At 35.2% G+C, this 26,934-nt stretch overlaps 2 protein-coding genes across 8 annotated transcripts; both read right to left on the minus strand.

The window, feature by feature from the left end:
* Positions 1-316: 316 nt before the first annotated feature.
* Positions 317-13,490, minus strand: LOC133878850 (uncharacterized). Of its 4 annotated transcripts, none has more exons than XM_062317398.1 (13): positions 13,371-13,490; positions 12,777-12,864; positions 6,792-7,047; positions 5,708-5,912; positions 5,255-5,345; positions 4,963-5,108; positions 4,056-4,299; positions 3,104-3,208; positions 2,777-2,959; positions 2,265-2,469; positions 1,134-1,626; positions 755-834; positions 317-641 (listed from the first exon to the last, which is right to left on the minus strand). In XM_062317398.1, the coding sequence occupies exons 2-13, from the start codon at positions 12,798-12,800 to the stop codon at positions 613-615; spliced, it is 2,061 nt and encodes a 686-aa protein (XP_062173382.1). In that variant the 5' UTR covers positions 12,801-12,864; positions 13,371-13,490; the 3' UTR covers positions 317-612. The 4 variants fall into 4 exon arrangements, with proteins under 4 accessions (XP_062173382.1, XP_062173383.1, XP_062173385.1 ...); XM_062317399.1 differs by lacking the exon at positions 13,371-13,490 and adding an exon at positions 12,949-13,309; XM_062317401.1 differs by lacking the exons at positions 12,777-12,864; positions 13,371-13,490 and adding an exon at positions 7,478-7,567.
* A 676-nt stretch (positions 13,491-14,166) lies between these two features.
* LOC133878851 (uncharacterized) lies at positions 14,167-23,347 on the minus strand. Of its 4 annotated transcripts, none has more exons than XM_062317406.1 (10): positions 23,196-23,347; positions 22,431-22,682; positions 20,911-21,115; positions 19,575-19,665; positions 19,317-19,462; positions 18,286-18,529; positions 18,064-18,168; positions 16,335-16,517; positions 15,611-15,818; positions 14,167-14,861 (listed from the first exon to the last, which is right to left on the minus strand). In XM_062317406.1, exons 2-10 carry the CDS (start codon positions 22,660-22,662, stop codon positions 14,374-14,376), a joined length of 1,902 nt encoding a protein of 633 aa, XP_062173390.1. In that variant the 5' UTR covers positions 22,663-22,682; positions 23,196-23,347; the 3' UTR covers positions 14,167-14,373. The 4 variants fall into 4 exon arrangements, with proteins under 4 accessions (XP_062173390.1, XP_062173387.1, XP_062173389.1 ...); XM_062317403.1 differs by lacking the exon at positions 23,196-23,347 and adding an exon at positions 23,055-23,186; XM_062317405.1 differs by lacking the exon at positions 23,196-23,347 and adding an exon at positions 23,060-23,143.
* Between the last annotated feature and the right edge of the window lie 3,587 nt (positions 23,348-26,934).

Below are 26,934 nucleotides of genomic sequence, written 5' to 3' on the forward strand. Positions count from 1 at the left end.
TTCGAGTATAATGAATGTGGGATCAGAAATGAACAATTATTTTGTCAATCTTTACCTACAATATGATCATTGGAAATTAAATTATTCTTTTTAGAATTAGAATACTAGGAATACCTGCATAATCATATTCATTCTCACAACAGATTATGATAGTGGGGTAATTTGGATCTTTTTGGGGTTATAGTTTATTTTAGTTCTAGTTAGTGATATGGGGAGGGGTGATGACATAAAGTAACTGAAATTTAAAATTATTGAGTACCCTAGGTCCCTTTGAATGATAAATCCCCTTAATCATGCATATCATTAGATAGAAAAATTAAGCTCAACAATAAATGCTTCTAAGGCTACTTCTTACCATAATCAGTGAGTCATAGTACAATCAATAAGAAAAAAAAAATAATACCCTGAGCGCTTGAAGCAGCTGCTTTTTTCTGTAAGCTAGCAGAAGTTAGTTGCTACCTCGTACTTTTTTTTTTTTTTTTTGATAAGAGAAATTTTAATAAGAGCGCAAAAAGCGATCAAGTACTCAAGTAGTATACTGCTACGTCGAACGTCGAACTTTAAGAGCATCCAGTGTACTTTTAAGGGCTAAAACCTCGAAAAAAAATCCAATTACTTCTTTTGTAGCCAGCTGATCGAAGCTGCCAAGTTAGCCAACATTTAAGGAAAACAAGTGGTAAGTCAAAAAGTGCAACATATAGAGAATTCAAAAAATACACAATCCATTCAGGCTACACAGCTAAAAAAACCATACCTGCGAAATACGAAGTGATAATTACAGAAACTATAATGGCAAGTATATATGGCTTTTCACCAATACCAGCTGAAGTTGACCTACAGTAAAAGTATACATGGCTCAGTAAAACAAGTTGTTCCATTTAAGAAGCAATATGGACTCAGAGCAAGTGCCACGGAAGAAAACTGAAAATTTATTCACCAACAAAATCCAGAATCCATGCAATCAATGAATTCACAACACAATGGTCAACGAAGAAAGAAACCAAAAGAAAAGAAATTAAGCCAAGGAACCAAACAAAACAAGGAGGCAAGATAAGATAAATTACCCAACTTTTTTTTTTTTTGCCATAATCATCAGACACTTAATAAAACATGAGTACTGAATAGGAATATACCTTTCTACAAGGTCCTTAACAGACTCAGTTGGGACCCCAAACCCTAATGGGAAAAGAGGATCATAGTGTGAATCCTCAACAGTCATTGGCAGTTGATCTGTAGTTCTGAACCATGTTCTGGGAAGCTTTCCACTAAATCCATAGTCCCCAAAAAGGACATCAGTCACGCCTTGGCCCTCAGTTCCTGGTAACCATGCTGCCACCAGGGCATCAATTGAGGAAAGATATGGTTCAATTACAATAGGCCTGCCAGAAATGATGACAACCACACACTTGACAGCCTCACAAACATTCTTAATGACGCTTGGGCCAGGATCCACCATAGTGAGGGTCATGCTGTCCCCTAAAGTCTCGGCGTAAGGGCGCTCACCAACAACAACAATGGCATATTCGAAGCTGTTAGACTTGACAAAGTTACTATCAGGATTCTCACGGTAGACAACTTCTGTGCTTGGATCAACAGTTGAAGTGATGGCACCATAGATGGTGGTTCCTACTCAATGACAGGAAATCTGTCAGTTTTATTTCTAAATAGTTATCTGCCATTTATTATCTACATTGAAAATGAGAAGGAATAGGGCTGTACCAAAAACTAAACAAAATGAATTAGAAAAGCCAATGATAGAACAGTAGCTTGTACACCCTGTCTAGACAACACGTGCTTATGTGAAGCTCACCAAACACCTATCTACTGAAAAAACATTCAAGCAAGATGCAATGAATCCCAATGAGGTTGACCAAAGTCACTGAGACAATTCCATATATCATAGTGATTGATGTGCCCCAGTGAGGTCATCTCCTCAGGTGTTGGTAAAATAAATTCTTAAAACAAGGGATAGTATATGGAAACGGGCTGTCTTCTGCATATTATCTGCCAAATGTTCACATGCATCTCAGTGTTTCCAGATACTGCTGGAGTTATTTGGAAATATTCAGAAGAAAAACCTTCATTTCCCAAATATTTTCCAATCTAAGATGCAATTATCCCGACTAATTAGCAGTACCTCCCAGCCTAATCTCTAAATTGACAAACTCTAGCAATCAATAAGCGGATCATATTTGTCATTGTGTCCAACTTAGAGATTTCAAAACTGGACTCAATGCCTGTTTAGTACATGTGAAAGAACTTACCCCTAGTATAGTTGTTGCCATTAAATCCTTGCCAATTGATTGTCCACCCACCACACTGATAACCCAAATTATCAGCATGACTACCAGCAACTAGGATCTTCGGAGCCTTCTTGGAAAGGGGTAGAAGTCCATTGGTTTTGTTTTCCCCATTCTTCAGTAGCACTAGTGATTTCCTCACAGCTTCTCTTGCCAAGTCTCTGTGTGCCTGGACAAGTAACAGGAAATTAATTTGTTCGTGGAAGTTAATTTTTTATTTCCACTAGATTACCATGCATGCATATTAACAATAATGATAAGGAGAACCCGCAGAATTTGGGGCACTACATTTTGGCCGTCAAGAATCTCAGAAAAATTATAAAAACCATTTTGGCGTGGGATTTCAATGAGAGACAGATGTTTGTGCCATCTAATTTAAACTAACTACAAGTGAAAGCCTAATTCATAAAGTAAATAGCAATTGGAAATTTACAAATTGACGGACCAAGTCGAAAGCTGGGAACAGATTGACTGACCTGGCTTCCAAGTTCATTGACTAGGCTGAAATCGGCCAGGGGGTTCTCAAAGAGACCCATGCTGAACTTGATGAGCAAAATCCTCGCCACAGCATCGTCAATACGATCCATTGGTATAATGTTGTTCTTGACCAGCTGGGTAAGATCATCAATGAACTCAGCATAATTGAAAGGGATCATGACCTGTTAAACACAGAACCAAGCCTCTGAGTTTTATAATTAAATAGTTTCATCCAGATTGCATTTTTGTATCAACTATAGTGCAACATCAATATAGTTTTCTTTTACGATTCTTTCTGAGATTTGTCCCAAAATATAGCGACTGACCATGTCAATGCCAGCTTGAATCGCAGCTTCGACGGAGTATGAGTAGTTGGAATGTGGCGGTGAGGTAATCCTATCAATACCCTCCCAATCTGAGATAACAAAACCCTGACAGTTAATAAAACATTAGTAGGAGATACGGGAATAGTGGTTGCATAGACAGAATAGAGGCACCTACCATGAGACCGATAAACAACAACAGTAGCAGCAACAACAACAATAATAACGACAGAAAAGGTTGGAGGAATGCATAATATATTTTAAGCTTCAGTTTGAATCTAGAGGTGAAGCAGGAGCAAAAACAGAATATGTGATACCTAAATTTACTGAAAATAAAAACAGAAACTATAGTGAAGATTGATGGCTCAAAACATATGAAAAAGTGACCGCTTTTCTGAATGGGATCAATCATTCATAAAGGACTTTACAGAGGAAGACCTTGCACATAAAATGACAGAGAGATAGATGAACAAGATGTGCATCACGGGTGCCATTTGTTAATCAAAATATAACTATCGTATATTAACTAGAGTTCTGCATCTAAAGCTAAAATAGATCACAAAATGGAATAAATCAAGCAAAATATCTCTTAGAATTGGAGTATAACTTGAAAGATTTATATGATGAAAGAAAACATCTTTTCATTGCTTAAAAAATGAAGCTGTTTATGTGGGTTCCTTGTGGTTTTATTGGGTTTTTTATGTGGGCTAGCTGAGTTGCTTCTGTGTATACATCCTGTGTACTTATGGGCGCCTTACGCTTTTTTAATTAAATTCTCTTACTTATCAAAAAAAAAATGAAGCTGCCAGCACCAGGTGTTTCGGTTCTATTTCTATGACTAATTCTCTGTGCATAAACATCAGGCAATCACTCTTCAGTGTCCATCTGATCTAGCTACCATTATTAAATAACAGACAGAAAACTTCAAGCATGGAACTAAGAAAAAGACATTAACCTTAAATTTAAGAGTGCCTTTCAGAAAGCCAGTAACTAGTTCACGGTTCGCATGCATCTTTACTCCATTCCAGCTGGAGTACGAAACCATAATTGTAGATACACCCTTGATGATGGAATCAGAATAGGCAGGCATGTGAATGCTGAGCAAACCATGCCAGTCAATCACTGTGTTGTTCTCATTGACGCCCTTGGTTGTCCCACCATCTCCCACAAAGTGCTTCGCACAAGCTGCCACCTTATTCCTGCAAGAAATTTATAAATTAAATGGAGGAAATACGAAATAGTGAAAAGTAAAATTAATATGAATTCGCTATTACATATACAAATCAACCATATGCTTTCTTCTTCTTCCTTTTTTTATTTTTTATTTATTTATTTATTTATTTTTTTTGGGGGGGGGGGGGGGGGGGGGGGGGTTTGAATCCTGGGCATTCAGTATGGCATTTCAGCTATTGAGTTACTGTCCACTCAATCCATAAGTATAAGAATAATGAGAAAGGCACTAGGAGATGACCAAATTAGCTTCTTACTTTTGACCTCATAATAACCAGAGATGCTAAAACAGTTGTACACTAATTGTCGGGGTGAAGAGGATCAGGGGTTACTTTTTCTCCATTATTTTGGTTTAAGCATATCATAGTTTTGTTCAATGTACATCATTTTATAAGCTGGAGTTCAGGTTGATAAGTTAGATGACTGCTGTAACAACCATAAGCCAGTAGTATTAATATGCCATCCTATATTGGCTTTGGAAAAGGAGAAAAATGAGCAAATTAGGCACAAAAAACTATACTGCATAACTCCCATAGTATGACCCATTTTATGATGAAATTATGTTTCAACGTCCTAGGAGTCCCCACAAAAAAAATATATATATATATATATTATTCTCATTCAGTTCATACTTTCCACCAACATATGGAACTCCCTTCCGAGAATTAGCAGGAATATCTCCTTGTAATCCAGGAATAATTTCCGTCATTTCTTGCACAATTTTGGGATCCTCACTGTAGCTTTCGTAACACCGTCCCCACCTTGGATCTCTACAGACCTGGAGAAGGTTTCAGACTTTAAGATAAAACACACAGAAGTTTTAAAACAAAGCACATAGAAGGCATCCATTTTACAACTTCAAGATTGTAGTACACTATCTAACGAATTATGATTTGGTTTAGAACAATGCAGAATATATTTTACCGCAATGCACGGAGCAAAGACATAAGGAATTCCTGTGGCTCTGACTTCAACAGCAGTTGCAGCACCAATCCTCCGCACCAGGTCAGGATCCCTATGTGTAAACAGATTATTTCAATATAAGGAAGTCTACATATCTAGTTCAGTACCTCCCCAGTCAAAACACAGAAATCCACAGTAAATCACGCAAAAAGAGTTCTGTGTTAACATGATCCCTATGCATTAACAAGGTTATTTCAATACAAGGAAGTATATTACTTCTCACCTGTTTGCATCATGATGATGGAGATCTATTCAAAAGAAATGCAACTTTAACAGGGTTTAGTTGAACTGAAACATTTAAAAGGCACTCAACCATAGAGATTTATAATGGAAGATGTTATCTCCTTGTGTAACTAATGCCATTCTGAATGTATCGTAAACTAAATGCCAAAAGAATCTCAAAGTTCTACTTGCCTCGTAGCTCCAAGACCAATGTTATGAGGAAATATTGTAGCATTATAGACATTATTGTGTCCATGAACAGCGTCAATGCCATAGATCATTGGAATGCCCAAACGAGTTGACAGAGACCCTTTCTGATATCCATTAATCATATTAACCCAATCCGCTGCACTAGCCTTTGGTAGTGGTACACTCCCACCACCACTCAATACACTGCCTGCAAATATCCAAACAAAGCTTCAGTCAACCTTGTCTTGTATAAATTCATCTTCATTCTCTACGGTTTCCCATGGTATTCATTAAATAAGTCTTATTAGTAATTAACTTTCTTCATCCCATATTAATAATACACCACTTTATTTTAGTTTATCTTTATTTGATAAGTAAAACAAACCCATCTTTTAGACTAAGACATTACAAACTTCACATACAACAGGGGAGGGGGGAGAGAGAGAGAGTAATGTAACTAAAGCATCAAGCAAACAAAAAAACATAAACGCAACTCGAACAGTAGCTCAGAGATTTTAGTGTGTCCGAAGGGTCTATATATACTTGTGTTAGAGTCTTCACAAAAGTAGGAATTTTAGTATCCTGACTTATAATTTGATATTACAAGTATGTACATATGTACACTACTTCAGTATAGGTATTTAAGAGTATAAAATTAGCGCGCACACAACTCAAAAGTCATCTATGAAGTTAAAGAATCAAGGAATTTCCTTAAACCAATGAGCAAAGCAAAATGTTGTAGTTTAAAAAATATATAGTCTAATCTTTAAAAATCTAAAGTTGTTGCCTTGTGACTTGAACTCTGCTCTCAATACCTATAACTTTCCAAAATTTCATGAAAAATACCAGAGAGATTCCCAAAGATTTTTCACTTCGAACTTCATGGGAACACGAATAAATTAAATGATTAGCTTCAAAAAGAGAAAAGCCACCTCTATGATTCAGAGCAAAAGTGTAGGACCACACAACAAACACCAAAATTGGCCCATTACATTAAAAAAATGCCACAAAGTGAAATCATTCAAAACTAAACACGGAATGCCATAAATTCAAATGCATATAGAAGCTTTGTGTAGCGTCTTTTTACCAATGAAGTAAGACTTCATAACCTCAGCATCAGCCACAGTCCTGTCAATCTGAACCATCTGACCGATCTTCTCCTCCAAACTCATTCGACTCAACAGGTCCTTAACCCGAACCGCCGCCGTTTGGTTTGGGTCTTTGTATATCATGTACTCTGCATCTGCCAGTGAAGCCCACCACCACCACGACAAGCACAGTATCCCCACTATTTGGACCAAAACCCTAACCATCTTCTTTTTTCTTCCAGCTGGTATCCCACACTAAAACAAAGAGACCCAATTACTTAAACACACTGAAAAACATATCTTTCTGTTTGGTTGCTAAGAAAAAATGTAGTAAAAGAAAGTATCACTGAATTTTTTTTCTGGGTCCTATCCACATTTCCAGGAAAAAGCAACTACAGCTTAAAAGCTCAAGAATTCGATTCAGCATTGCCTCTTATTTTTCTTTTCCTTACCTTTTCCTTAAAGTTCTCTCTCACTTTCCACCAGACACTGAAAAAAACAAAACAGAGTCCCAGAGCAACAACGTGCTTGTGTGTGTCTGAGAGAGAGATCTTACAGGGGAAGCAAAGCAAAGAACGATAATTTAACGAAATGTGAGTGTGTGGGCGTGCCTTAGCAGTGATCTATAAAGCGAAAGAACGACAAAATGAGTGGCGGCTTGGTTTCGGCGATGAACCTGACTCACCTGATATTTTTTTTTTTGCACGAACAGTCAAAAGCTTTATGCCCTCAACCAGTTGCAGGCTCTCTGCAATGGGGCCGCGGGAGACCACACCTGATGCACCAAGTGTCGCCTTTGTACAGGTGAGAAATGGCAATTGGCAAGTACACCGACAGTATTCCTACAGAGCTTTTTAATTTTTTTTTTAAAAATTTTATCTAAAAAATCTATTTTTATTATTTTAATTATTATTTTTAATAAACTTTCTTCCTAAAAATCTTTAAATATTTCTCTATTTCAATTAGATGTTAATTTTTTATTAGTTTTAAACGATCACTCCTAACAAATGAGGAGAGAGAAAAAATAAAAAGTAAAGTGAAATGAGAGAGAAATAATTAAATATTCAATAACTCATGAAATTTGTGAGCTAAATTTGGATTGAAATTTTGACAATAGTCAAAATAGAGAAATTATAAAGAGTTTGTGGAAGTTGACTTTTTTGAATTTTTTACCAAATTTTGGTGAAAATTTTGAAATTGAGAGCTTACTAGGGATGCTCTGACCATGAGTTTTTGGTTTAGTTCTCTTTGGGTTTGTGATTTTAAAAATTGTGATTTAAAATAACGATTTTAAAATGTGCGATTTGAAAAAATGATTTTTAAAAACGCAATTAAAATTTAAAATCGTAGTATAGCCTTTCAAATCGCAAATTAGCATTTAAAATTATGCATTTTCAAAAAAGCATCATCTTACTTGCGATTTGAAAAGACAGATTTTCTACTTTTTCAAATTTCAATTTTTAAAAACGCAGTTCTCAAACGATTTATATTCTACGATTTGATTTAAAATCACACTTATTGTATACGAAATTACAATCTTAAACGCACCCTTAGAGAATAATATATTCTCCATGTATAATTGTGATTTTTTTTTTTCCTTTTATATATATATATGAGGTAAGAGAATATACGAAATTGTAGGATTTGATTGTAATGGATTATAATTAAATCATAATCGAATGTATTCAATTTTGATTTGATTTGATGTTCTTCCATACATTTTTATATTCTCTCTACATCATTTTAAATAGATAAAATTTAGTTACAAATCAGGCCGGTTTAATAAGCCGACAAGCGTCCTAAAATATGTGAGAAACACATATGACTTTTAATATACTTTAAGGTGTTAACTTTCTATTTATTTTTTATTTTACTTTTAAAAAGAAAAAAAGTCAAAAAACAAACAGAAAGTTAACACCATTAAAGTTCATTTTATTAAATCAGTTTGTAGCTAATTTTGTCCCCTTTAAATAAGGATCATTTTTAATGACCCAGAAAAAAGCGCTAGCCACATCTACACCATCGCCCCAAAAGGACTAGTCAAATTGGAGTTTTCTTATAATTCTTTATAAAATCTAGTTTCACCTAATTAGTCACACCTACACTATCACCCCAAAAAGACGTACTAGTCAAATTGGAGTTTTTTTTTTTTAAAAAAAAATTATTTATAAAGCCTAGTTTCACCTAATAACTAAGCAATGTTAAACTTAGCATTCATAACTATCTTTATAAATAACTCACTCTATGTGGGCTATTCATCTTCTCAATATGAGACTGGAGTATTATAAACTTCTCCTCTTATACTCCTGACGACTTTGTTAGAGCGTCGTCATGCGGTGCTACAATACCACATAGCTTGGCGTTATTAGGTAGCTTTGATACCATTTTTAACAATCCAGAAAAAAAAAAAAAAAAAAAAAAAAATTAACCACATTTGTGCTATCACCCTAAAATGACTAATTAAATTGGAGATTTCTTAGAATTCCTTATAAAGTCTAGTTTCACCTAAGAACTAAGTAATGTGAGACTTAGCACTCATGACTATTTTTGTAAACCACTCACTCTATGTGGACTATTCATCTTCTCAATATGGGACCGAAGTATTACATCATTTGTATTATAAATTCATAATGAAAAATAAGAGTATAATATAGTCATTTGGCCTTTATCCGGTTAACATAAATAATAAACAGAAATAAGTTAAAACTTTTTTCCCTACTTTATTTTTTCGCTTTATTTTCTATTTTAGCTTTATATTTTCTTTCATTTAGTGCCGTAAACCGACAGACTTCTTTCTTCTTCTTCTCCTTTCTTTTCTTTTCTTTTCCTTTTCTTTTTTCTTTTTCTTTTTCTTTTTCTTTTTCTTTTTTTTTTTTTTTTTTTTTTTTTTTTTGTGCCTAAACCAACGGACTTACTCATAGCTCTACCTCGTCTTATGTAAACTCAACTAGAGTTCAACGGAATTATTCTTAAATATCTCCAGCTCGTCCAATATATGTTGGAAAACATGGATGTAAAACGACAAATATGAAAGCAAAAACAGTAAGGAGTTTAAGGCTCAATCACAATGACCATATATCTTTATAACATAAATTGTTTCTAGATACAATGAGCCCAAGAAGTTAATCTAGAAGCCCTAGTGTTAACACCCTTAGAATGAGAATAGCAGTAAAGGATTATGGGTAGGGGCGGAACTATGATTTTAGATGTGGGGGACGAAATTTTTTTAAAAAATTAAAGGGGTAAAAAATTGATTTTAAAAAAATTATAGAAATATTTAAAAAGAAAAATTTGGAAACATTTTGGGGCTTGGAATTGAAGCCCTTGATTGTAGGAGAAGAGAAGATGGCTAATGTATGGTGTGTCTTTAGAGATATGATCATATGGTCATATTTATAGAGGTTTTGGACTCATTTTAACGGTTCAAATTGATTCAATCTAACGGTCACGAATCATAACTACTATATCCCACTTAATAGCCATTTTAATAAACATTTTAGTACCTTCAAACGCGGCTAATGCATTGTATAGTTCGACCAATCGAAGGGCTATCGAGATTATTGAGTTTATGTATTGGCATTGTGCTACATTGATTCGGTTGATCGAGCTTCGATCTCATTTTAAGTCAATCTTGTGCTTTTCAAAATATTTTTAGCGTTTCTCAATGCTCGGATGCATACGTGCAAAATCCATCTCATAGCGCCCGTTACCAGTGCGCGTGTCAGGCGACACGGGCAGTGTGGCCTCCACTAGATGCCTAGCTTTCTTCTCTCTCACTTAAGTTATAGATCAAGTGATTGGCTTCACTATCTCTAACTAATGTGGGACAACCTTTTTTTCATACACTCTAAAATTTTGATATTTCTTTCAAAATTTTGGATTAACATAAATGATGTAAATCTTTCAAATCAATGCAGTTAATACTTTGGATAAAAAATATATTTCATAATTATTTGAAATACCTAAAATAAATTTCCATAATAACAATAATAAAATGATTTCGTGAGAAATGATGATGGGGAAGCAGTGTTGCATGTTTTTGGAAGGCAATTTGTCAGTTGGATTCCTGAGAACGTGGTTGAGATTGTTTCACATTAATTAGGCCATGTGATTGATCGGTGCTACACACCAACCCCCACCCCCCCCCCCCCCCCCCCACTTTTTTCTTTATTTTTTTATTATGACCAATCAAATTGGTATAATAATTTAGACTATTTAGGGTTCGTTTGAGTTTGAAATTTTAAAAGTGCGATTTAAAACAACGATTTTAAAATATGCGATTTGAAAAAAGTGATTTTTAAAAACGTAATTAAGTGTTTGGTAAAATCGCAAATTAACCTTTAAAATTCTGTGTTTTTAAAAAAACACAATTTTATCTACTATTTGAAAAAATAGATTTTCTGTGTTTTCAAATTGCAATTTTTAAAAACGCAGTTTTCAAACGATTTATGTTCTACGATTTGGTTTAAAATCGCACTTATTGTCTACAAAATCACAATTTCAAACGCACCTTAATAATAATCGGCATAGAGAGGAAAGTATTCAATAGAATTGGTTAAGCAGGCTCTTTTTTTGGCCTGTGGGAATAGGTTGAAGTTGTGAAGAGATGGGATAAGATCTGACAGATTTTTTATTAGGTTCAAATCTTATGAAGGAGAAAAGAAAAAGGAAAAGAAAAAGGAGAAAAAATGTCTCTCTTTTAGGTCAAGGAAAATGCCAAGAATTGCAACAGTAAATATTCTGTAACACAATTTTTTATTTATTTGTTTATTTTTTAATACAGCAGCTGTAAACAACAACGAAAATGCTAGGATAGGAGCTGTCAACAGCAGCAATATGCAAGATCTACATTGTGCAGCAAATCAAGCAGATAAAGCCTAAAAAAGACCAATTTGGATCTACAAAACTTCACTTAATTTACCTAATATATAACCATTTTATTGATTAATCATGTTGATGTTAACTCAAACTTAATTTGATGCGGGACAACAAGAAAATTGAGAAGCTAGAAAGAGGGAAGCCATGGGAAGAGGAGAGAAAGAGGGGAGGAGAAGAGAGAAGAGAGAAGAGAGAAGAGAAATTTTATTCCATCAAAGTCGGTCTCCATTGGAGTACAAAAGATACTTAGGGTCCGTTTGGGTTTGCGATTTCAAAAAGTGCGATTTAAAATAACGATTTTAAAATGTGCGATTTGAAAAAAGTGATTTTTAAAAACGCAATTAAGCGTTTGGCAAAATCACAGTTTAGCCTTTAAAATCGCGAATTTACCTTTTAAAGTTCTGCGTTTTCAAAAAAATACCATCTTATCTGCGATTTGAAAAAGCAGATTTTCTGCGTTTTCAAATCGCAATTTTTAAAAACGCAGTTCCCAAACGATCTATGTTCTGCGATTTGGTTTAAAATCGCACTTATTGTCTACGAAATCGCAATCCCAAACGCACCCTTAAATAGATTAACGACTAAACCCTAGGAGAACGCCCATTTACTGGCTTACCTAACATAATCTAGAGCAACGCCCATTTATTGAATTACAAAAATACCCTGACTCTTGAAAATTAAATATTAATAACCCCATAAACCAATATTTTGCTTTGTCTTTTGCATCATAATTTAATCTTTGGGATCCTGTGGATGAATCCCATGTTGGTGTCAAGACTCAAAACTATCCTAAGACTAATTTCTCCTCTTGATTATAATGAAGTTGGTGGACATCAAATGTGGAGTACTGATTAAATTGAATTTGACTCAATTAGATAAAATATTGCTGTCTTTCATGAAATCCTCTAAAAAAGACACCTATTTCATTTAATTCCCTAAAGATACAAGCAATGTGTGTGTACAAGAAATAGTGAACAATTATACCACTAATCACATATGTGCATATTTATATAATTTATAAAAATTATGAGAACTCTTGTATCTAAGTTATTGCATGGAATGGTTGAGGCAATCAAAAGAAATAAACAGATTGGGAGAAGACTAACCATTGGCCATTTCCACATTGGCATAGGCACAAGAAGATTAGCTGATAACCAGATCAGTCAAGATGCACCTCTAAAACATTTTCCAAAGCTTTGAAAAGAAAAAGGAATTAGAAAAAGAAGATAACAATAAAGATCATCAAGTGAAAACTCAACTCCATCAAAGGTTCCTTACTGAGTCAATCAATCCTCTAATTTGCCTTCCAGATAAAGTCACAGACAATTGTTTGAGGAAAAGGTGCAATGTTTAGGAACTTTAAGAATAGGAAACACAAAGGGTGTGGCTTTGTTCTTTGTAAAGCCATTACAAATTTCTCAAAGCCATTTTCCTATTTCTATTGGTGGAAAAAACATTCTTCAATAATGGTTGTTTTCTTCTGCAACCACCAGGAAAGGCCATGTTCAGTGGGTTTTTCTTTTTTCTGTTTCGCTTCTACTGATGCAACTATTAGTGTGCAGTCCTGAACCTTTTTCCCTAGACATGCCCCATAGAAGTGTATGGAAGTGTGTATCCAGAAGAAAGAAACAGAGTAGCCAAAAGCAGAGAAAAACTCAGATATGTGAAATCTGAATCAGAAGTGGAGAGAAATCATTTACCTGAAATTTTTGAAATCTGCTTGCAAGTTGGCAGTTGACTAAGCAAGCTGTACAGAACATGAAGAGAGTCTAATATTTGCACCTTTCTAGGTTGCCTTCACCAAAACGTGGGTTCCATGAAGAGTCATCAATTTTCATTGTGGACTATTATGTCCTCTTACATGTATTTTCTTTGGTTTTTGCCACAGGGATACATATGGGATTTAAAGAGTGAAGACAAAAGTATGAGTTGGGTTGGGTAAGTTTATGCCTTTGTATAAAATAAAGGATCTAGATTAAGTGCAGCTGAATCTAGATACTACAAAGACGGGTCAGCTGGTGCCAATGGTGGCCAGAGCGCTCCCCAGACTTCTGCAGTCAAAATGATGCAATTGCATGTCCGGCTGCAAACGAGTGGTTCTGTTTGCTCATTTGCAAAGCTCGTTCGAACGGGATTTGCAAATGAGTGGTTCTGCCCCCTCAAATTTGTCCAACCAGATTTGCTCGTCCAAGAGAATCAAATGATTAATCTTCCACTCTTGAGGATTATGTTTCCATATGCGGTTTTACAATCCGAACCGAGTCGAATTTGAAATCAAATTGGGATGTAAAATTGGTTTTGGGTCTTGAAATACTTCCATTGCTTGAACCACACAATGGGGGTTGCCTGCAACTAATTGAATGGTCACACAATAGATACAAATACAACGAAAGATTAGTTCCAAGTAGGCCTAAATGATGAAGCTCTTACAAGCAATGGGGTGTGAGAAAACAAAAAATGAGAATTTTGTGAAAGAGAAGGCAAGAGTCTAAAGCCTTGATAGTTAGAAAAATTAAGAGAATTTAATAAGTTTTGCACTCGGAATTCGTGCAATTTATATTTATAATCCCATATTTACAAGTAAAAGCAAAAATGGGAGATCATAAGTTTGCAACAGCCCAAATGAGGCAATCATATATTCTGTAAATATGAAAACATTTTGTTAGATACCATGCATAAGAAACTTCTGTAGGGGATGAGTCTTCAGCTTTGCCTCAAAGGATTAGTAGTAAGCCCAAATCCAAATGGGAAAAGTGGGTCATAGTGTTGATCCCCAACATTCATGGGGAGCTGATCAACTCGTTTGAACCAAGTTCGAGCCAGCTTGCCAGTAAATCCATAGTCACCAAAAAGAACATCAGCTACACCTTGACCTTCACTGCCTGGGAGCCATGCAGCCACAAGAGCATCCACTGATGCAAGATATGGTTCAACCACAAGCGGACGCCCGGAGACGACAATTACAACACACTTGACAGCCCCGCAGACATTGTTGATTATGCTTGGGCCAGGCCCAGGGAGAGTGAGGTTCAGATTATCACCGTTCGTCTCGGCGTATGGCTGCTCGCCTACTACCACAATAGCATAGGAGAAGCCGTTGGACTTGACAAAGGCAGGGTCAGGGTTATCATTGAAGACCACCTGGGTGCTTATGTCAACAGTGGCTTTGATGGCATTGAGGATGGTGGTTCCTGTCATAAAATGTAATTCTCTCAATGAGATAGGCTGCTGAATTTGAAAGATAAAGGGAATGCAAAGGCATTATGGGAGAATGGCCAAAATTTAAGGGGGGAGGGGGGTTGACTTTGTTTTTTTCCCATGTGGGACTCTCTTCTTCTAAGGCTCTTTAAAACCTTCAATTTAAAACATTCCCAAACCACAAAGTAGATGTATATACATATTAATTTTGAAAATTATTTTAACTTCATTTCTATTTTTGTTAATGGCATTTACAGTAAGCAGTTTGTTCTTTAAGGTAGGCAGTGACTGCGTATCCCCGAAGGGACCTCGCCAGTTTCCAATTATGAATGAACAGCCTAGACAATTTCTTGTTAACATTTAGATTTTCATTTCTTTCCTCTTTTACAAAGGTCAAGCTGAAACTTAATGGCAGGGACATGACTACCTCTCACACCTATGTACCTCAAGTGTAAAGAAGTTGATTTCCCTTATTTCTACAAACATCTGAACTTAGCTACTCACACATGAACAGTACACCAAGTACACATAAAACCGCATGATAATGAGACTAGTTCATATGCATGTGGTTTGTGTTACAATCGTAAGGGTTACGGGTTTACCAAACGAGTATCCAACAATCTTAAGGCTTTTGGATCGATGGCTAGGGGTTTGAACCATTCACGGGATAGGCTGAATTAAAATATCTTGGTATTATTATGTATATGCATAGTGTTAAGTCATACTGGTAGGGGTTACGTACCAGCAGTGAGGTTGTTGCCGTCCAGTCCTTGCCATTCGATTGTCCATCCACCACATTGATAGCCCAAGTTGTCGGCATGGCTCCCAGCAACAAGAATCTTTGGCACTTTCTTAGCCAGTGGCAACAGAGGCCCGGCAGGTTCAGATTTGCCATTTTTCAATAACACAAGTGATTTCCTCACAGCTTCCCTCGCCAGTTCTCTATGCTCCTGATAAAAAGAGGGAGTCTGATCAAGTGGTGCAATGACCATTACAAAAATAACTAGCCATGTATGTCTCTCTAGATACTGAATTAGATATTGATTTTTTTTTTTTAGTGATTTGTGTAAATTAAAGAAACAACCATTTCTGATAAAGTTCCATGAACTAACAGATGTGACACTTATGCCCATCAAACTATCATTTTGTTGCAATTAAATAGCTTTTTTGCCATTTTTCCAAAAATACCTCTATTTTTTTTTCTTTTAATGCAATTCTTTCTATACTAAACGAACCTCACTCTATGTATTTAGTCAAAATTTATTTATTTTTTTAAGAAGAAAATAGGGGTATTTTTAGAAGAATGACAAAATATATATATATATATATATATAAATAAATAAGGGTATTTATTTATATATATTTTTTTTCGTGGAGCTTTATAAAAATGACTGTAAATTGAGGGGCCAAAATATATTTAATCTTTAAAAATAGAAATAAAAACTCATGAGAATTTAGCTAACGACCTTGCATCCAACTTTGTGGGCTAGACTGTTATCAGCCAGCGGGTTCTCAAAGAGACCCAAAGAAAACTTAACGCGCAAGATCCTCTTGACAGCATCATTTATGCGGCTCATGGGAATGACTTCCTTCTTAACCAGATTGGTCAGTTCCTTAATAAATTCCGGGTAATCGTAAGGAACCATGACCTGCAGCAGATATGAAAGTGATCAGGCATCTCTCTCAAGTTTCAACATGAGTTCTTACAGATGCATTTACAGCAGATATGATCAGTAGAACTATGAAAAACTTGTATCAGTAACTATCCATTATATATGGCAGATTTCTATGTCATTGGCTATGGGAAATTTTACTTTTCTAGATTTTATACTACAATTTAGGATATATGTGAAGAAGACATTTTATAGTTGTTGAGTGATTCTAAAATTCTTCTTGCTCTCAACTTCACTGCACGTGTTAAATCACTACTTATCTCAAAAACTTAAGTTGATAGGAAAAAGTAAATTTAATTATTTAATCAATATCACCCTTACATGCGAGCTCAAATTCTCCCTTAATAAGTAAGGATCAAACCTTGACTGCATAATTCACCCCCATTTCACTTAAATATTCTACGTGTTGGATCTTACTTATTAAAAATGGAGTTTGAGCTTAGACGAGAGGGGGAGTGTTAATGTATTGATTAAATTATTAAATTCATCTCTTCTTATCGGCTTAAACTTTTGTAATAAATAGTAATTTAGCAAGGTCTGAATTCAAAACCTCTCGCTCTGATACCATATTAAATAACTACTTATTCCAAAAACTTAAACCGATAAGAAATAATAAATTTAATCAATACTTTAACAGCACGTGAACATAAGCTGACTTGCTGGGGTTTTATGGGTGATGCAAATTGCTTGTTCTGCCATGGAGGAATGGAAATAGAGAACACCTCTTTTTCAGTTGTAGTTTCAGCAGGAGGATTTGGTGAGTATTGATGGCTGCCTCTCTCTTTGAGGATCTGCCTCTGTTTTGGGAGGATGTTGTGGCTGGAGCATTAATATGTTGCAAGGGAAAAACCTGAAGGCTTGCTTGGGCAGGTTATGTCTTGGTGCTGTAATTTATCACATTTGGAGGCATAGAAATGATATTCAACATGGGAATACCCCAAAGTCGGAGGAGGCTATTGTGGCCAATATTATGTGGGAGATCAGATCAAGGATATTGGCTAAAGGGAAGTTTAAGAATCTGTCAAAACACCTAGCTCTTGTTTATAGGTGGAATTTACAACCTTTGTTGTAGTTTGTGGAGTTTGCTTCTGTTCTCTACTGCTGTTTTTGATGCAGTTGTTATTGTATAAGTGTTGGAGTGTTTTATTGCTATTTTGCAGTAGTTGTATGCTGCAGAGTGTAAGTGGTTAGTCTGTAGAGTTCTGCTGTTGTTGGTAGCAGTTCTTGAGTCTTTGTGTTTCCTTTTTGGGAGTGTTGTATTCTGTTTTGGTTGGTTTATAAAGCTGAATTCATCCAAAAAAAAAAAAAAAAAAGCAAAAGCGTTCATCCCAACAATCAGCAAATAAGGAAAATGAATTCTCGAAAGGGTGGACCTAATTTTGCAGACTCAGGATCAAACACTGGGAAAGAATTAGAAGTTCTTTACAAAATTACAGAAAGATTTGTAATAGCATAGGAGTATTTGCAGGCAAACAGTTCCAATAAAGAAACCTTAATTAGCTTATTAAGATTTGTAACTCACCATGTCAACACCAGCTAGAACTGAAGTTTGAACAGAGTACGTGTAGTTTGCATGTGCTGGATATGTAATCCTGTCAATTCCTTGCCAGTCTGAGATTACGAAACCCTGAAAAGGTTCAGCCAATAATGCAGATATATTACATTTATCCATTAATATTATTAAGAAAAGAAAAGATTTCCATGATTTTTTTTAAGAAGTGCAAATATTAAATTGGAAAAATGCCTTGAACTTGAGCGTGTCTTTGAGAAACCCTGTCAGCATATCACGGTTTGCATGCATCTTCACTCCATTCAAACTCGAGTAGGATGCCATAACTGTAGCAACACCCTTGATGATTGAATCATAGTATGCAGGCATGTGGATGCTGTACAAATCGTGCTGGCTAACTATGGTGTTGTTTTCATTAATGCCATTCACTGTGCCTCCATCACCAACATAGTGCTTTGCGCATCCTGCCACCTTATCCCTGTATGTAATCATAAAGATAAGAACATATTTCAAAAGGAAGATCGAGGAATATTTAAAGAACATGTTAATGCTTTGTTAAGGATCAAGATTGATTCATTGGAGAGTCCAACTATACTATATTAATCACTCATACTTATCAACATGTGAATACTCAACAATATCTCACTCACGGGTGAGTCTATAACCATACTGCTACGTACACTTCCCCTCAAATAGAAGCTTTTTTGTATCAATAATGTCTCCATCACGTGCGAGTCTATTACCATATTGCTGCACTCTCCCCAAAACGGAAACTTTTTCTTTTTATCAATCTTATGTGTCCTCTCCAAGATCACTTGAAGGCTATGTGGCTTTGCCCACGTCACATATCCTTGTTCGTGCCTGTGTCACTCCACCATACTATACGCCACCATTGGCTCTAATACCATAATTAGTTAGGGAAATTGATACTTTAAGAGTCTTTTAGTGAGCCTATAATATAACATGTTGACATTGTTGATCACACCACTCACACCACTCAACCCAAAGGCTTTAAACCTATGGGTTTGAGCTCAACTATGTTATAATATTAGTCACTCATACTTAGACTCAAATCTTTCTATACTCACACGTGTAATATTGACATGCTTTAATTTGGTATAAGCATGCTTAATTGTAGACTTTCCATATGCTAGATCACATGATGTGGCTCATAATTTGTATATCAAAGGTTTGTAGTTTATCATCTAATATATATATGCATAGAATAAAGATCAAATTTAAGTAAAGCAGCTGCCAATTCTTACTTTCCACCAATATAAGGATTTCCCTTTTTAGAACTGGCAGGGATATCTCCTTGCAAACCCGGGATGATTTCGGTCATCATTCGAACAATCTTGGCGTCCTCGCTATAGCTCTCATAACACCGACCCCACCTTGGATCTCTGCAAACCTGCAATATTATTCAACACAGAATGGTATTACAAAAGGCCAGAGAAATAAGAATTAATTAGGTGCTCAGATCATCTTCAATAGTTGCATCCTTCACAAACATAGTTATTTACCGCAATACATGGAGCAAAAGCATATGGGATTCCAGTGGCTCGAACTTCAAGTGCAGTTGCAGCACCAATCTTCTTCACAAGATCAGGATCCCTAGTAGTAGATCACAGAAAATATATACGTACAGTTAAATTACCACTTATTTCAACAATTATGGGTTGGTAAAAAATAAAAGACTTAATCATTTAAATTCATATTCTAACTAGGGGTGGAAATTCGTATTCGCTTATCAAACTTAGGTCATGTCGAGGCATAAGATAAGGCTATATATGTCAACCCTAACCTGACCCATTTAATTAAACGACTCAAACCCCTCAATCCTAACCTTCTAATTTTATATTGGGTTTATGTCGAGTTTACGGGTTATGTCAAATATTATATGTCATTATGTGTGAGTTTTCAGTTAAGATCGTCTCGAATTATGGATATAAGATTATATAGGTCAATCTTAACTCGACCTATTTAATTAAACTGGCCAGACTCCTCAATCCTAATCATTTAATTTCGTGTTGAGTTTGCAGGTTGTATAAAAAATTACCAACCCTAATTCTAACACTAATCCTTGTCCTTGAACAAGTGGATTTGAACTCATGACTTCGATTATGATATTATGATAAATCATTACTTATCCCAAAAATTTAATTAAACCGATAAAAAGTAATAAATCTAATAGATACATAGTGGAGTGTACATGAAAATTATCAATTTGCTTGTTGAATAGATTGAAAACAAAAACATGGTAAAGAAAGCAAATTAACTATGAATTTCAATTAACAAAGGATACACAGCTAGGAGTATAACAATAAACAAATGCAAAATCAGTGTCTCTTTTATGTGTCTAAAAGGGCAAGAACTGTCATAGCATTAATCTCTAGTGGACAAGTCCATATCTAACAGCCATCCTGATTGTCGACAAAAGAATTTTTCAAGCATAGTACTGAAAAAATTCTCATACACAGCAAGAAATAAAATAAAAGACATATACATGGAATTCATATTAGTAGGTATCAACCAATACTATGGGTGCATTTGGCCGGCGATTTTGTAGGCCAAATGTATGTTTTTAAACAAAATTGTGAAAATTAAGTGTCCCGTTTGAGAATGCATTTAAAAAATTGGCCGTTTGAATAACATGAAAAAATTCGTGTTTATATAAATGGCGTTTTAAAATCATTATTTTTTTGAAATTCCACGTTTTAAAATCATTAAACCAAATGAGCACTATATAGCCCGCCCGTGCGAATGAGTCATAATATATTCAAATTTTTGTAATTATAAAAACAGTAAAAAGATGGGTATGGATATAGAAGATTTAATTATATAATTAAATGCACTTGCCTGGTCACTCCAAGGCCCACATTATGTGGGAAAATGGTTGCTTGGTATACATTGTTGTGGCCGTGAACAGCATCAATTCCATATATCATAGGGATTCCAAGACGGGTGCCAAGAGACCCTTTCTGCAATTCATTCACCATTTCAACCCATTGCTGTGGAGATGCCTTTGGAGCGGGCACACTCCCTCCACCACTTAATATACTCCCTATAATAATAATAACAATGCCCCTTTTTCACTTTATTCTAAGCTCTTCTAAAACCCTTGCTAAAACGATCATGGCAAATTCTTATGCAACAATAGAAGTTTGAAAAAAAAAAAAAAAAAATTCACTTACCTTCAAAGTGTCATCAGTTTTGTAATATTAATTTCAAATTATCAAAATTTACAATGTCGGTATCATATGTTTTAACTCCTTTTAATTTCACTTATCTATTAAGATTTTCTGTTAAATATTAATAAGAGATGCCAAAATGCCCAAAATACCTCTATTTTTAAATTAAAAAAGTAAAAAAATTCCCTAGTGACCGCGGCCAAGGCTTGCGGCGGGCTAGGTAAGGTTTTTATTTTTATTTTTATTTATATATATATATATATATATATATATATATATATATATATATATATATATATATATATATAAACTAAAGGTCAATTTATATTTATATTTATATTTTTATAAATTTTACAGGAATATGAAAGATATTTCATCAACTGTTTGTCATTTGATTTAACTAGAGGTGAAAATGCGGATATCGCTATTGCTATCGTATCCGCATCCGTATAATGCGGTTATCACTTTTTAGGCATCCGCATCTGTATCCGCATTATGCGATTACTATCCGCATTTGCGCGTTTATTCTATCTGCACATAATGTAATTAGTGTTTTGGATCGTTATCTAAATTTATATGCAAGATTAAATAATGCGGTTATTACTATATGCAAACTTAAATAAATTAAGATTTCATATATTATAAAATTAACGATTATCAGATATAGATGGTCATTGTCTCATAGAGTAATCGTGATTTAAATTACCTAAAGAAAGTAAAAAAAGTAAATGTAATGAGGTATAACTTTGAGATGATAGTGAAAAAAACCTAATATAGCCTAAAGGTCTTAAACTTTCCAAATTAAAAACTACGTCGTATTAGTAAATTTAATTACATATATATAATATATATTATGTATAAAGGTATGCGGATGCGGTTAAACGCATACGCATACCTTAAAACCGTTATCCGCATATGCGAATGATGCTTTAGCTAACTGTGTTCGTATATGCGTATAGCGGATGCAGCGGTTATCATCCGCTAGCATTTTCACTCATAGATTTAACCTTAAACCTTAACGGTAGGGGTGAAATTAAAAGAGTCTGAAACATGAGATAAAGGCACTATAAATTTTGATAATTCGAGATTAACATTGCAAAACCAACCACACTTAGGAAGGTAAGGGAAGTTTCTCCTTAAAAAAAATAAAATAAAACATTCTAATTAACTATGTATAAATATAAATACCGATTAAGTAATTCTTCATGACATCGGCAGTGGCATTGAGGCGTTCAATTTGGACCATCTGACCAATCTTTTCTTCAAGAGTCATTTTGTTCAAGAGATCCTTCATCCTAGCACCAAGCGGTTGTTTTGGGTCTTTGTATTTCACATATCCTTTAGTTTCCGCCATGGATGCCCTGAAGCATAATGCGAAAAACAAAATTCCCAAGAAGAAGATTGAGATTCTTTCCATCATGCATGTCCCACACTCAAATCCTGTAAAAGTCATCAAACAAGAAGCGTCAAGCATGCAACCAAATATATATGTAAAACAAGAAATCGAAGCCATAAAAAAAGCTTCATTAATTTGGTGGCTGAGAAAATGATCATTAAAGGAAACGAATATCTAATGCCACATTGCCAACGACGTCAAAGCAAACAAACATAACAAAAGGAAACAAAAGAATCAGAAATAGAAAGTAGTACTCATTGAAAGATCATGGAACAGTTTCTACTTTGTATGGAAACTAAAGAGAGATTAAAGTATGAAAACCCAAGAAGCATGTGGAAATTAAAGAACCATATATGAACGTAAAAAAATCACAAGAGGATCAGGACAGAAAGCAAAGGAATTAAGAAGAAAAAAACCTTACGGCAAAATGTGGTTTTGGAGGTTTCTTCAACCAGGTGTTTGGAGGGTGGGGGTATTAATAAGGAAGCGTCTTGCTTGAAATAGGATTGAGAAAAAAAACAAAGACAAAACAGCTTATAAATAGGAGTCAGACGTACGACATTTGCTAATCTTGGGACTGCTTATGTTTATTTTCGGTTTCTCCTAGAACATAGGAGGGAAGTCGGCACATTTGTTTGATATCAAAAGGTATAACTCTCTCTGGACCAATGAAACCTGGAGCTTTACAAGCCCACATGGTAAGTTTTGGTCATTGATGAAGTAGAGCTAGCTTTTGCAGAAAGGTATAGTTGCTTTTTGTTTTTTATTTTTATTTTTATTTTTGTAGTGTATGTCTTTTCCTTTTTTATTTTTTTATTTTTATTTTTTTGTTCATTAAATAATTCATGCATGACTTTATAAAACATTCTAGGGTTAAGAGGAGGAAGAGATACCTCAATGAGATTTTATCATTAAATTAACGTTCCGGTGAAATTAACTAATATATTATCATTAATTTAATTAAGATTTACTTAATCCTAATTAATAGTCGGGGTATTACAATAAAAGATCCAATATTTGTAATGATTTTAAAACAACAAGGTTAATGTTGATTCAATTGGATTTTCACGGTTTAATTTGAAACAAAGGTCAAATTCTATGACTTATGATGTAATTATTCCCTATAAGGATCTATTACATGTAAATAGAGACATGTAAGATGATAGTATTAATAAGAGTTTTGAATAGTAATATATATACCAAATATTTCAAACACAAAACTCAAACTTTGTTACATTGCAAATGAAGGAACTTGATGAAAATGGTGATTATTTTCCATTAGGGTGTTTATCACATGGGATAATTTTGTTGAGAGAAAGAGAGCAAAAGGATGGATGAAATTGATGCAAGAATCGTAATTGATGCTAAGTTGTCTGATGTTGAATTGATGGCGGTTGTAGCATCCGTGGCCCACGTAGGGTTGTCAATTTTTGAAACGACCTATGAACCCGACACAAAGTTAAAGAGTTAAAGTTAAGCTTAAAAGGGTTCGGGTCATAAAAAGGTTGACCCGTTTAAGAAACGAGTCGTTATTGGGTCAACTCGTTTGACACGTGGGTCGACCCGTATACTTAAACCTATTTCTTCAACATTAAAAAGTAAACCTAAACAATCATGTTACCTCTCATTTTCTCTCACTGTCTAAAGAGTAAAGACTAAACTAAAAAAACTTACAAACGACAAAACAAGTCATTTTCTTTTATTGAGTTAGAACTTGAACAAAAAAGGCAAAGACTAAAAAAAATTAACTTTTTTTTTTTTTTTTTTTCAAGTTTATCAACTCAAAGTTGAACCAAAAAACAAGTAAATAATAAAACAACTCAATATTTCAAAATTTCAAGTGTGGAGTAATATGATTATTCAAACAATATGATTTTTTTTTAAGATTTTATTATATAATGGGTCAAACGGGTCGTGTCAACCCAACACAACCCGTTTAATAAATGGGTGAAACGGGTCTCGTCGTGTCAACCTGTTATTTAAGTGAGTCATGTTAGGGTCGAAATGTCTGACCCATTTTAGTTAAACGGGTCGTGTCAAGGTTGACCATTAACGGGTTGGCGGGTCAAACGGGTAGACCTGAAGCCGACACACGAACCTGTTTTGACAGCCCTAGGCGCACGTACTATGGATAGGTTTGTTAACTACTTGAACCACACAGGTGCAAAGGTCAAAAAATAGATCACAGGTTGTCAATAATAAGTCATTGTTCGTGATGAAAGTTTATTCGCTGCGATTTTCATGTCATCCCTGATATTTTCTTATCAGCGACGACTTTTTATCGTCGCAAATAATGTTAGAGGTCATCGCAAAAAATTTGTGAAAATAAATCAACATGTCTTTTCTGATAATGAATTATCAATGACAACATATGTAGCGCCCCAGATTTTTAGTAATGCAATTAATGTCTTAAACTAGAATTTAAGATTAAATGAAATAGACTGACGGATTTATTCAGTAGACTAATTGGCATAATAATATTAATGTGTTATATGTGCAATATATATTTGGTTTATAAATTTATTATGTTTAAATATTATTGAGATAATAATATTACCGATGAAACAACTAGACTCAAAACGGATTTAGAACAGTATTTTTATGAGACTGCTTGTATTAAAAGACCCGGTTTTTAAAACACAATCTGCTAAAATCGTTAGCCGCCTCCTACGTCATTCTTACGTTTTATTCCATTTAAACCTATTTAAATCATTTCAGCAGTCGCACGTTGTTCCGATTCCTCCACTCAGTTTATTAAAAACACAGCCTGCCTCCACTTTGGTTCTAATATATTTTCTTCAGCACGATCGTCCTTCTCGGTGCTTAAACAATGCAATGCTAGCCTGTCTTCACTCAGACAGCTACAAAGCAGTTCATCTCTGCTGCTGTAATAATGGCACCCTTCTCCCTCTTTCTTTATTCCTTCTTTCTCCTTCTTTTAAGACCGAGACACAGCAGTGAGTGAGAGATCGAGAGAGTGAGTTGAGAGTTATGAGTTGAGAGAAGGAGACAGGGAGAATTGAGAGATGCCGAGACACAGAGACCACAGAACCCGTCAACAGCCGAACCCGTGAACCCAGAAACCACCGAACCAGCTGGATCCGTGAAGCCCGTGCAATCCCGGCAAGCCCGGAAACCATCCTACCCAGCCAAGCCCGAGATTCCGGCAACCCGCCGAGCACGAACCCGAAACCACGAGACCCATAAACCCGAGCGATCCAGCCCAGCTCGACGACCCAGCAGCAACCCGGAACCCACGAACCCGTGACCTGTGAGCCCAGACCCGTAAACCGGAACCCATCAACCCAGCTCGAATCCACAGCCCGTAGCCGACCCGAGCCAACCGTTGATCTGCGATCCAGAACCATGGACCCCGATCCAGCAACCTGTGCGATCCAGGAACCATGAGACCGGCGTGAGACTGATCGGAGATCCGAACCTCCATGGGTCTCCGGTGGGTCATCCAAAGGAGCGATTTCCGGGGGTCTAGAGACGAATTCCGGCAGATATTTCCATAGGTAATTAATTGCTATAATTGAGTCCTAAAATACTTTGGATTGAATGTTGTGTAAATGGATTTGGGTGTCATTTTGGAGGGCTTTGATGCTTATTGAAAACTTGTTTACTTCCCTCTATTATGAACCGATTGAGGTCTGAAGTAGGTTCATTTCTTTTGGTCTCTTATGATTTTGTTTTAGTAATAGCAGACTAGAGTGTTATTTGTGGTTTCCTACCCTCTGCTTGGTGCTCTAGTCGTGTGTGTGTATTTTAGTGTATTTCGGTTTTCTAACCTTTTTAACCAATTCAAGATTTGAGGATTATTATTGGATATTTTCTGTGTGTTGATTTTAGCCTTATATTGATTTGTGAAGTTACTGAGTTTTGGCCGTGTGTTACCTGTGATATTTTAGGTGTATGTGTTTCTTGATGACCGGTTATGTGATGTTCTAGAACTATGGTTGTTTTCAAAAGTAATAAAATATGATTCCCTAGTAATCATGAATGACCGAGAAGTTTTGAAAGGGTATTGAGTTTGGTTGTAAGTATAGGTCATTGTTGAACCCATTGATTGTACGTCCTATTTTTGGGGTTTTGTCATCATGGCTAAGCAAGCTATTTTGGAGTAATTGTGGTATTCTTTCGATAAACAATGTTGGATATTATGTATAATGAATTCTATAATGATAATTAATATAAATCTTTAAAAGATAATGGTACCTAATTATTTAAATAGAAATTAAGATTTATGAGTAAAGATATTAACATTCTATGCGTATATATATATATATTTACTGC

This window comes from Alnus glutinosa, chromosome 10 (assembly GCF_958979055.1).
Source record: "Alnus glutinosa chromosome 10, dhAlnGlut1.1, whole genome shotgun sequence".
Taxonomy (NCBI): domain Eukaryota; kingdom Viridiplantae; phylum Streptophyta; class Magnoliopsida; order Fagales; family Betulaceae; genus Alnus; species Alnus glutinosa.